Genomic DNA, 12061 nt, shown 5'->3' with positions numbered 1-12061 from the left:
CCCTGGGTTCGGTCCCCAGCTCCGGAAAAAAAAAAAACAAAAAAAAAAAACACAATAAAGAGTGATGTAGAAAGCTGCCCAACACTGACTTCTAGTCTCCATAAGTACACAAATCAGTGAGCATACCTACATACATGTGACTATTAACCTTGTATATAACCTTCTCATATTCAACATTTAAAAATCAAAATGCTGGTAATTAGGCTGGGCATAGTGGCACACACTTAAATCCCAGCACTCAGGAGGCTAAGGCAGAAGGATCAGGAATTCAGAGTTTGCCTGAGCTACATGAGACCATATCTCAACCCATACTTCCAAAGAAGAACTAGGTTCAATTTCCAGCATCAGTTAAAAAACAAAACAACAGAAAGGGAGAATTTAGGGTTATGCCCAATGTGTAACAAATATAGTATTTGTGTGAAAAAAATCTTTAAAAAGATAAAACATACAAGAAAACAAAACCAACTAGTAATAGTCTTAGGAACCAAGGAAGCCAACACTCTCACAGGCATCACTGATTTGCTAAGACCCCTGGGTAAGGACAGAGCAACCAGTTACACAACACAGCACTGAACTCAGACAGCATTGACCCCAAAAGCACATCTTCAAGCTATCTGGTCACTAATTGAGTGTTATTAAAAAGAGTGCTGTTGGGGCTGGGGATTTAGCTCAGTGGTAGAGCGCTTACCTAGGAAGCGCAAGGCCCTGGGTTCGGTCCCCAGCTCCGAAAAAAAGAACCAAAAAAAAAAAAAAAAAGTGCTGTTTCCTACCCAGTCTCAACTTTGCAAATACCACACACAGAAGAAACACACTATTTGCTTCTTCACCACTGGTTCTTGCCCACAGGAGGAAAAACATGCAAGTTGGGGAAGCCAATGGGGAGGTGGGTAAAGAGTCATCGGTGGGAACAATGCATACGTGTGCTGTGTACACAGAGGTCTGTCTGGTCACTGAAGAGAAACCTCTCCCCCTTTATAACCTGTAGCAGACAATTCTTACTCGACTCATAAGAAGCAGTGAGACTCATTCTCTTCCAGACCTTTCACTCCTCTGCCTCATACCCTGCACCAGATCACTGACTGACACTTTCTCATTCTCTTTCCTTTCCTGTCCACCCCCTCTTTTTGAGTTTCTTGGAGATACCTTTTATTCCCTTTACTTGTTTACTTGTACTTCTTTCCCACATTAAATCATGAGCTGCCCAAGGTTTGATTTTTTTCAAAGACTAGCATAAGGCCCAAGAATACATATTTACTGAACGTCTGGGAAAAGAATTTCTCATGGAGAGAAACAGGTACTCATGGAGTCCTGAAATTCAATGAAGGGTCAGAATCACAACTGCATTCTCTCCAAAGCAAACTATACATAGTTTTTTCTTTTATCTTTTGTTTTATAATTGAATACAGGGCCTCAAGCAGCCAGCATGTATCTACTACCTTTAAAAGATAAAGGCTTGGAGCTGAAGATGGCAAACAAGGAAACAGCGATTGGGACCAAGTTCATGATAAAAGCAAAGAGAGACCTATCTCAAGGAGAGCTACATGTTCCGGTGATCTGAAGCAGATTGCCACCTTAAAATCCCAGTTTGATGGCTCTCCTCCACATTTTAGATTCTTTCAAAGTGGCCAGCACTAGCAGATAAGAGCTTTAAAGACCTGCTTGAGGGGAGAATTAAAACTGGTTCCTCCAACTATCAATTTGAGTAGCTGCTACTAAAGTGTCTAGTATTCTTCTGAAGCATCCCTTTAAAAGCTGGCATGTCTTACTGGTGAAGTGCTTGCCTTGCATGCCTGAAGCCCTAGGTTCAATTCCCAATACTGCATGAAAAATTCTAAAAACATTTTTTTTGTTGCTGTACAATTTCTATCATACAATTACAACTAGAGTGACTATATACTTTGCTCCATCAGACTTATAGAGACCCTGGGGCAGAGATCAGAACAGCCTGGTCTGGGGCACTAGGAGGGAGTACTGACATATAGAACAGAATGCACACCACGCATGCTCGGTTAGCCTGCCTACTTGACTTAGGTAAATAACTTTTTTCTCTCTATGCTTCAGTTTTCTTAACTGCAGAACGAGAGTAACAACAGATTTTGTGGAGTGGCTCTGAAAATTACAAGTAGTTACCTATGCTACTTCTGGTGTGTGTTGTGTGTGCCTGTGCATGCATGTGCTCATCCCTGGGGAAGGAGCAGCAGTAGAGGCAAATGTTAGGTCCACTGACTTATTTATTTATTAAAGTTTTGAGACAGGGTCTCATTATATAGACCTGGTTGGCCTAGAACTAGCTATGTAGACCAGGCTAACTGTAAAGTCAAGAGATCTAACAGCCTCTGCCTCCTGACTGCTGGGGTTAAAGACCTGTGCCACCATGCCCAGTCTATTCACCTTAGTTTTTTACACATGGCCTTCATGGAACCTAGAACTCACTGACTGATCGGCTGGCAAAGAGTCCCTGGGATTCTTGTCTCTGTTCCCACAATCCTCTCTGTACTGGGGTTACAGATGTACTTGGCTTGTACATGGTTCTAGGGATCCAAACTCAATGCACTTTAGTGACTGAGTTATTTCTCCAGTCCCTACTTTTGATCTTTACACAATAGCTACAACCTTGAATGAAAGAAATAGTAGGTGGGAAAACATCACAGCTACCAACAGGCAGGAGGGTGAAGTCTCGAGATCCTTCAAATAAAAAGCTACTAGAGGGGGCAGTAACTCAAGGCTTCTCATGATGATAAAAAACTCACACATACACATGTAACCATTTACAATCTATTGGTTACTATGATAACACCAATGACTCTCTTAAGGTCACAAAGCTATCGACTGTGCTGCTGGGATCTGAAACCACATGTGGTTCTCAACATCCACTATGCAAGCCCAGCACCTTGGACAGCTCTGAATAGAAGGAGATTCTTACCTCTCATTGTGGCTGATGGCTGCCACCATCAATGCTGTCCAGCCAAGTTTGTGCCTTGCGTTGACATCTGCACCTTCTGATAACAGCCTGACAAGAGAAAGAAGATATTTTCAGCGTATGGCTAACAATGGACAGTACATTGTAGAATGCACTAGAAAAAATATAGGGCATACAGTAAGTGCAAGGCTGAGCTGCACAACATAGTGATACCTCAAGGATACACAACTATGGAGGCTGGACGAGTCTGGAGACAGACCTTTGTGCACTAACAACCCTCAATCGCAGCCTCTGATCGTCACCTGATCCTTCTCCTTATGCCCTTCTCCTTCCCAGATCCCTACTGTCATCCTCCCAAGCCATCTGAAAAGGACTTTGCCTTAATATCTTAATAGTGATGTTATGACATTCCTACTTCCCTGGTCCAAGAATCACTCAGTCTCTCTGCAGCCTAAAGTTCTGCCCTCAGGCCATGTGATACATAAACCTGGTGCCTGTACCTTCTTTAAAAGACCTGACAGGCCTAGTCTTGTCTAGATAGTTCCTTGTTCACAAAAGGAACCTTGCTCAGCTCTATTTTATCATTGCTGTTTGGAAAATACAAATCTTTCAACCCAAAAAAAGTAGGAGAGAGTTTTAGAAATGCTAAGTTAGGTTACCACTAGAGCCCATGCAGAACTATTGGAACCTACGTGGTAGATGCTTAGTACATAGGAGCTCAGTGACTGTAAAGCAAACCAACAGACCCAAGGTAGCACATCACTGTAAATCTGAATCCTGAGTCCTGGTTCATAGAACACAAGGCAGACAAAGACATGTTGAACAAAGCTGTGTCTTACTTAGCACCTCGTAGAGCATGGACTACTCTCTTGGAACTTCAAGTTCCTGAGTTTATTTGCTCTTCATAAGCTTAAGAAGCAGATAGTAATCCCTTTTGTGGATGAGGAAACAGGCTTTAACAAGGGAAAATGACTTGTGAAGGGGTCACAGCGGGTTGATAACGATTCTACAGATGGACTCTCCTCATCTCATCTTATCAGCCTACCTCCAGACAGCACCTCTCTTCATATAGAACAAAAGGAAGAGGCAAACTGATTTTGCCAGCCAATGGCATGATTTTGTACTAGATTTTATATGTGGGCAAGAAGAAATGGTTTCCTGGGACCTATGAAACCATTTCCTTGGGGATGGGACTTGTGTGGGTCACAGGGCATACATGTATGTGGTGTGAAAAACAGGGTCAGTATCCTCAGGATCATCTTTTTCTATTGGCCTTTATACCACCAGGACAGGCACTTGTGCATGCCTCCTCTTGGAATACTTGGCAATACAAGACTTTTCATTTTGTTTTTAAATAAAGTTTATATGTTGCCTATATCAGCTTTGAAATTACTAAGCAGCCCTAGCTGGCCTTGACTCATGAACCTCCTGTATTAGCCCCTGGATGTTGGGATTACAGATCTAAGGAATACAAAGGATATATTGCTGTTTTTAACTTGTGATAATAAACAATTCTGAACTACTTACATATACAGGGTTATCTTTTCTGCAAAGTTTTTCTTTTTTTTTGGTTAGTTTTAAGAAAAAAAAAAACCTCTTGGCAAAGGGTGCGTGGGGGCGAAGGGTGGGGGGAAGATCCTTTTGACTTGCTGTCAATGCTTACATTGCTAAAACAATGTAAGTATAAGATTCAAACTTTAAGGACAAAGGCTAAGACTCAAACTTTAAGGACAAAAGCTTCCTTAGGGAAACAACAGGTGGCTAGGACTTTAACACACTGTCCAAAGAATTTAGGATAACACCCTGTTCCAGGAAATGAGCTAACCACCCTTAGCAGTCCCCCATCCACATGAATGAGCAAACCACGAAAAGGGAAGGGCTCTAAGCAATCTCCCATCCATGCACCAAAGATATCTCACCATTGATGAATGTAAGGGTCAATGTGCATCATCAAGGACCAACTCATGCTGTTCCACTAGTGCATAAAAGGTGTGTGCTTTTGTTACTGGGGGTCGCCTGTCCCGATTACAGGGCCACCCCAGTGCACTGGATTATTAAACCTCTTGCTTATTGCATCAATCTCCGTCTCTGTGTCTCTGTGAGTGGGACATCCCAGATGTAGGGTTTGGGGGCCTATTCTTACATAAGGCCAGTTCAGTATTGTAGTACATACCTTTCATTGGGAGGCTGAGGCACTAGAATTGCTGCAAGTTCAAGGCCAGCCTGAAATATACAATGAAACCTTATCTCAAGCAATAACGACAGAAGTTAGAAGCCGAGTGTCTAGTGTAGCACAAAGCTCTACACTTCCTACCCTAACATCCTAAGCAGTCACAGCCCCTCAGTGAGCTTCAGTGAGGTCAGTGAAGACTGCACTCTCACTTCCATACACACACACACACACACACACACACACACACACACACACACACACACACCCCAGGGAGGGGTTCTGAAACCTGGGGTCAGCCACAGGAGGAGGAGAACCATGTTCTTCAGGGAGACCAGCTCTCAAGCCCAGCTCCTGACTGAGCATCATTCTTCACAGCCTCTTGGGGCCAAGGTGTAATGGAAGAGAGCAGGGATCCAGGCTCTGTGGTTACTTGCTGTGAAGGAGAGGATGCTAACCCCTCCCATGCAAGGTGGTTGTCAGGGCTGAGAGACATACCATACGTGTGGGGCTCTCTGTAAAGAGTGATGTGTCTGGTAAACTGAGGAAGAACCAGAGCTAACCTCACCAGCACCACAATTTATCCACTTGTGCTGAGTCAGAGATGGGGAGGGCACTGTGTTTCCTCTGCTTTCCCTCAGTGCAGAGCATCCCCCAAAGTTAGGACTTCACAAACCAGATCTCCCTATTTTTGTTGCTTTTTGTCAAGTGAATGCCCAGCAGGCACTCATTTCAAAGTCCTGAGCCAGCTGGGTGTGGGGTGAGGCGGTAACTACCTGCTGAGAGTGGTTGAAAGGGCCTCTGGGGCCAGAGAAAGCCACCCTTGCTCCCCCTGGTGATTTTCACCAATGGACAAAATGCGGCAAGTGAATTAATCTCTTTTAAAAAGAGCAATGCTTGTGACAGAGCACGGTGTCTCGGAAAAGGTTAGGATTCCATCATCCCTGAGATGATGAGTAGAATGCTTAATGCAGGCTGCCAGTCAGGGCAGAGCAGCTTGTGTTGCGCTGGGGAGAGGGGGTGGGCACAGCAGGCTTTCCTGGGCTCAGACTTGTGGCCAGCTCTCTCTAATAAACTAACTCTCCTGCTTGGCAGGGCACTGGTGGGTGATACTAACTGGGGATGGCTCAGGGTAGCAGACAGGAGAACATAGCTGACAACTAGAGTTGAATCCCAGCTCTTGCACAACTCCCAGGGTATACAAGGCAGAAAAGATCTCAGTTCAAACACATCTGCTGCCAGCCACTTACTGAGGAATGGCCCATGGATAAATGTATGACTTGGCTTTTCTCCATTTCCTCCCACAACAGCTCCTGCTCTCTGTTTCTGTTAGTAAAGGAACAGGACCTGGGTATGGTGGTGCATGCCAGCATTCAGAAGGCTGGGGCGGGAGGATCACCGTGAATCCAGGTCAACCAGAGCTTATGTGACAGTAGTACCTAGTCTTCCAGAACCTGCCCCTCCCCCAGCCTTACTACACATCTGCATATCACACATAGGGTGTCAAGAGATAAGTCAAATAGGTCAAGATGGCTTAGGCACGTGGTCTATAGTAAGGCACTGTGCAGACAGTGGTGCTTGCTTGTACCGTTAGCATCATTGGTCATTTTACACCAGTGATGGGAGGAGAGGGCACGGGGAATGGCTCAGAGGGTAAGGGTCCCTTGCCACCACACCTGATGTCCTGAGTAAATCAGGATGGCATAAAAAAATAGCAATTATCTAATGTATCTGTGGATAGAAAATAAATTGCCCCTGGGCAGTGGTGGCTCATGCCTTTAATCCCAGCACTTGAGAGGCAGCAGCTGGTGGATCTCTGAGTTCAAGGTTAGCCTGGTCTCAGAGCCAGTTCTAGGACAATTAGGTCTATACAGAGAAACCCTGTCTCAAAAAGCAATCAAATAAACAAACAAAAAGAAAATAAACTACCTAAAACCCCCAGGCGAGGGAGGATAGTAGTAGCAGAGCCTAAGAGCAAAGAAGGGAAAAAAATCTTCCCTAGTAACCAGGAATGTGAGAGGGCAGCAGGCCAAAGGCCAAGAGGAGATCTCTCTCTTCTGGTAGGAGCCAGAGGGCAGCAGGCCGCTTCACTCTGCTCTAAGCACTTCCTGCAACTGCAAGTTCTTCTATTGTTTTCACAACAGTGATCACAACATTGCTCATTTTTGCTTAACCATTTTCAAGTTTCATCCTTTAAGGATTCCCTAAAATGGTCAGTTTCCTTCCCAGTCCCCTGTACTAATCTGTATTAAAACAGTCAACATTTGACTGGTTTGTCTAACTTCCTCAGTCACTAGTAACCTCCAGAAATGACCTGTTTTCATCTGCCCCACCTCCCACCCAATTCCTGCCCTGGCAGTTGGCACATGGAGTTCTCAGGTTGAATCTCTATAGCACCTGCGTGCCACCAATACTTCTCTGCCTTGTGGTGGAAAAACTGCAGCAAAAGTCTTGTTTCAAAGTACTTAGGCTCTTGATCCAGACTCAGGAGTGGGCACATGGTCTGGAGGACTGATGGTCATGGGTTCTAACCATAGCTGCTAGGTACCTGATGTATTGCTCAGGATAAATCTACCTCTGTGGGCCCTTATTTTTCTCTGCAGTCCCTATTACTTCTAAAACGTTATCATTTTAAGTATGTGTAGCATTTGGAGCTGGAAGGATGGCTCAGCTGTTAAGAGTATGAGTTATCCTTGCAAAGGACCCGAGTTTAGTTCCCAGAACCTATGTAGTGACTCCCAACCACCTGTTAACTCCAGTTCTAGTAGATTCAATATCTTCTCTGACCTCCAGAATAAACACACACACACACACACACACACACACACACACACACACACACACAGAGAGAGAGAGAGAGAGAGAGAAAGAGAGAGAGAGAGAGAGAGAGAGAGAGAGAGAGAGAGAGAGAGGAGGGGGAGGGGAGGGAGTGCACATATACACACACAGGCAAAACAATCACATAATAAAGATAAATAAACCTAAATTATAAAAAATATACATATAGCACCAAAATGAAAACTGAGAAATAGATTCCTAGTGGACCTGACACAGTAAGACATCCAAAAGGACAGTTCCTTAAGCTTGGTTGCTTGCAAAAAGGAAGAAGTCCTAGGCGGGCAGATGCACATTTAAGTCTTTCAGACTAACTAGCTCTTCTCAGGGAAAGAAAGAAGATACCACTTCACTTTTCTCCCTGTTTCTTTATGACCAATCAATACAAAGCGGCCAGTGAACTTCAATCATGCATTGTTCCAACTGATTTCCGGATCCTTTGCAGGAACTGGCCCTCAGCTGCAACCAGGGAGGGGCTGAAGAGTGGGAGCTCTGTCCCACCTGCATCAGAGGCTGGACGCACTGAGCCATGCAGACCCAATCATGATCACTATCTGGGCAACAGGACCCTGGTTGGAGCCGCCCAGAAGGCCCTGTTTACAGTAATAACAGCACCAGGCCCTCTGTCTGAGCTGAGACAAGGCGCCTAGGGCTAGAATCCCCAGGCAGCCTCCATCTGTGCCTTATCTCCCAGCTAGCCAGAGACAGGGGGGTAGGAGGAGGACAGCAAAGGCTATTTGTTCTTGGACCCCAGTCTGGGCCTACAGATTTCAAGGTAAGGGCCTATATTATTCCTGACTGTACAGGCACAGGGCTCCTTTGGCTTCTTTTGCACTGCCTATTTAAATTGAGCACCAGCCTCTTAGGCTTAGCTCAGGCCCCCTCCTCAAGGAAGCCCTCCAGGTGCCTTTGTTTTCACTCTTACACCGGGTAGCCTCAGGAAAGCAAGTGAACAATGAGAGTACAGAGACTGGCATTTGCATAGCACCTACAACCCAGCTGAGTGAATCGAACACTTCATCCTCCAGGCTCTCTTACTACAGTGAGTCTCAGTGTTTGGAACGTAAAGACTGCCCTGAAGAATCAACAGTCCAATCTTTAAACACACAGATGAGCAGCTTCACCAAGCCTCTCTGGGAAAGAACTGAACCAGACAGGAGCCTGTCTCTGCCTCTGCCCAGCTGTGTGCCCACAGACAGGTCCAACTAACCTCTCAGAACCTCTTTCACCTCACCTCATCGGCCTGCCAGAACCTCCTAAGAAGAGTGGCCATATGTCACAGGAGTGTGAATGTGCAGGGTGTTTTGCAATGGTAGCTGCTACTTCACTATCTGTTCAAATGTTCAAAGGCAAATGGTGAAGGACTTGATCTGCAACCTTAATGACACTTGCTGGTCTAACTAAAGCCCACTGCTGGGTGGCCATTCTTTGTCCCATTCTTTACAGACATCTGTTATGTATCAATGTGCAGACTGCTATTTTTAAATTGTTAAACTTAGAAACCAGCTACAAAAATAGCACCACAAAACCCTTCACAGGTCCTTGACATGTACTACTTTAAACTTTGATTTATTTGGTTCCTAATTCTAATACATTTTACTTGCCCATGTGAGAATTAATTTCAGACATTATGTCTCTTATCTCCAGATACTTTGAAATGTATTTCCTAGTACAAGGGCAGACTTTACAGAACCACCAGCAATAATGGCCAAAGCCTCAACGAGGCAAAGATTCAACAAGTGCAGATCATAAACAGAAAAGAATTCAAAAACTTAAAAACCCCTGCATCTATATTGAACATAAACAGATATTTTTGTTGTCATTATTTCTAAAAAATAAAACAGTATGCCAAGCCAGAGATGATTTAACTATACAAGAATATATATGTAGGCTTTATGGAAATACTATGACATAATATATAAAAGGCTTGAGCATTTGCAGATGGGGGACCCATGGAGGATCCTGGGACCTCTGACACTCACAGGATGAGCATTTTATCCCATATTCTGCCTATGTTCAAATGTCTCCAGTTATCCTAACAGTTTTCACAGCATTCTAGTACTGTGATCAAGATGGAAGACAGAATCAATGTAAAGATCAAACACTGTGTATCTTCACTTCACCTAGAATAGTTCAACCTTTCTGCGACCTTCATGTTATTGGCATGTTTTGCACTGTAAGGCCAGCTTCTGTGTCTCCCTTTCAGCTTTGAGGTACCACTTCCTCCACTCATCACTGTGTAAGCCTTCCGAGGACTAATGATTAATGAGTGGGTGTAGACTTCCACATACTTGGCAAACAGCTAAAATACAAGAAGAACCCTGGAGACCAGTGCCATGTGAGCGGTGGTCAGGGCAACAAGGCAACAGGAATGACTTTATGAATGCAGAGTTTTTCTATTAGAAGGGATAGATAGGCAGAAGCATGGATTCCTCTAATAATCTCCTAGGATTCCCTAAAGCACACATCTCTGCATCCCCAGGGAGCTGTGCCTGGCTGAGACTAGAGGAGACATGAACACAGAACAAGTAAAGGTGAGGAGCGACCCAGGACACTGTCATGTGGGCACCTAGGCCCAGGGCTACAGCCTGTCAGCAGCTGCCTTCATGACTGCTTGGTCCAGGCAACTGAAGTGTGGGAAAGGGATATGGGCGCCACCTACTGGCCCCAAAGCAGGACTCTGGGCTGCAGCAGAGGGCAGCTGGGTGCTTGCCAGGAAGCCTGTCGCAATTAGCAATAGTGGATCCAACTCCTCAAACTCACTGACAATCATACAACTACAGTCAACCACATGTAGGTCCACATGAGATTTTCAGTGAGGAATAGACTGGGTAAAGCTAACCAGAATACCTGCCCCCACCCACGGGTGACAAAATACAAAATAGTTCTCAAGAGGCATCCATCCTCTGTACTGGGGACTGAGGGATGAAATGGGCCAGTCACAGACCTTGTCCACACAGAGAGTGCTCAGTTTGAGTTTGGAGAGGCATAATGGAACAGGTCCCTCCACCACTAATAATGCATTATCATGGGTCCTCTCAGATGTCTGTACAGGAAAGCAATAGTAAAATGCTGGCTCTTCATATCTGGCAAACTCTTATGAAGATTTGGAGATGAACTCTCTCTACCACTGAGCCATAGCATTACCATGGCTTACCTTCTTCTTTCTTTTCTTTCTAAGTGTGTGTTTGTCTGAGTTTATGAGCATACAGGAGGTACAGCTGCCTGCTGTGGGTGCTGGGAGCTAGACTCAGGTCCTTTACAAAGTAGTAGCACTCAACTGTTAGCCACCTCCCAACATCCTCCCCATTATTTTTGTTTAATTTTATGTATTTATGTATTTATTCATTTATTTTTTGGAGACGGTTTCTCTGTGTAGCCTTGGCTGTCCTAAAATTTGTTCTCCAGTCCAGGGTGAACTCAGAGATCTGCCTGCCTGTGCCTCTGCCTTCTGAAATGCTGGAAATAAAGGTGTATGCCATGACCACCCAACCCTCCCAAGGCTTTTTAGCTTTCAAAAAGTTGCCCAAGCTGCCTATGAACTCACTCTGTAGTTCAGGCAGGCCTTGAACTTGTGATCCTCCTGCCTCAGTGTCCTGGTAGCTAGGATTAAAGTCCTAAATAATGGACTCAAATGTGGAGTTCAATGTCTCATCTCTCAGTGGCTGACAGCAGTGCTTAAACACTTGGCATTTATGATCTTATCTGATCCTAAGAATTAGACAAGAAAGCCCATCTCACACAGTGACTTCAGATTCCATGGCAGTAGGTGGCTGCCTAGAATTGTAGCCCTACTCACTCTATGCTTCCCACAGCACACAACCTGTGCTCTCTGTACTCAGCACTGGACAGCACACCCAGCTCTCTGACAGGACTATAGCTGACAGAAAATCATAAAGGAAGAGCCTCCAGGGAGCAGGTGATCTACACGTTTGTTCCATCAGAGGCTTCTCCCCTAGAAAATGAAGGAGAGGGAGAAGGAGAGGAGGGAGAGGGAGAGGAGAGGAGAGGGAGGGGAGAGGAGAGAGGAGGGAGAGGAGAGGGAGACTCTTCTAGTCTCAGCATATGAACCTTATCTTCACAGCAAGCTCCCCACAACCACCAACTTCACACACCTATAAGCAGTGTCTTCAGTG

General features: G+C 45.0%; 1 protein-coding gene across 2 annotated transcripts in view; it reads right to left on the bottom strand.

Moving 5' to 3' along the window:
• Positions 1-12061, bottom strand: part of Clpb (caseinolytic mitochondrial matrix peptidase chaperone subunit B) — a 132563-nt gene that overhangs the window by 106646 nt on the left and 13856 nt on the right. For both annotated transcript variants that reach the window (XM_032893088.1, XM_032893089.1), the window contains exon 3: positions 2924-3010. In XM_032893088.1, the coding sequence (XP_032748979.1) occupies positions 2924-3010 (87 nt within the window). The remainder of the gene's footprint in view (positions 1-2923; positions 3011-12061) is intronic.

The sequence above is a fragment of the Rattus rattus genome, chromosome 2 (genome assembly GCF_011064425.1).
Source record: "Rattus rattus isolate New Zealand chromosome 2, Rrattus_CSIRO_v1, whole genome shotgun sequence".
Taxonomy (NCBI): domain Eukaryota; kingdom Metazoa; phylum Chordata; class Mammalia; order Rodentia; family Muridae; genus Rattus; species Rattus rattus.
Note: the sequence above shows the minus strand (reverse complement) of the source record. Positions and strands in the feature narration are given on the sequence as shown.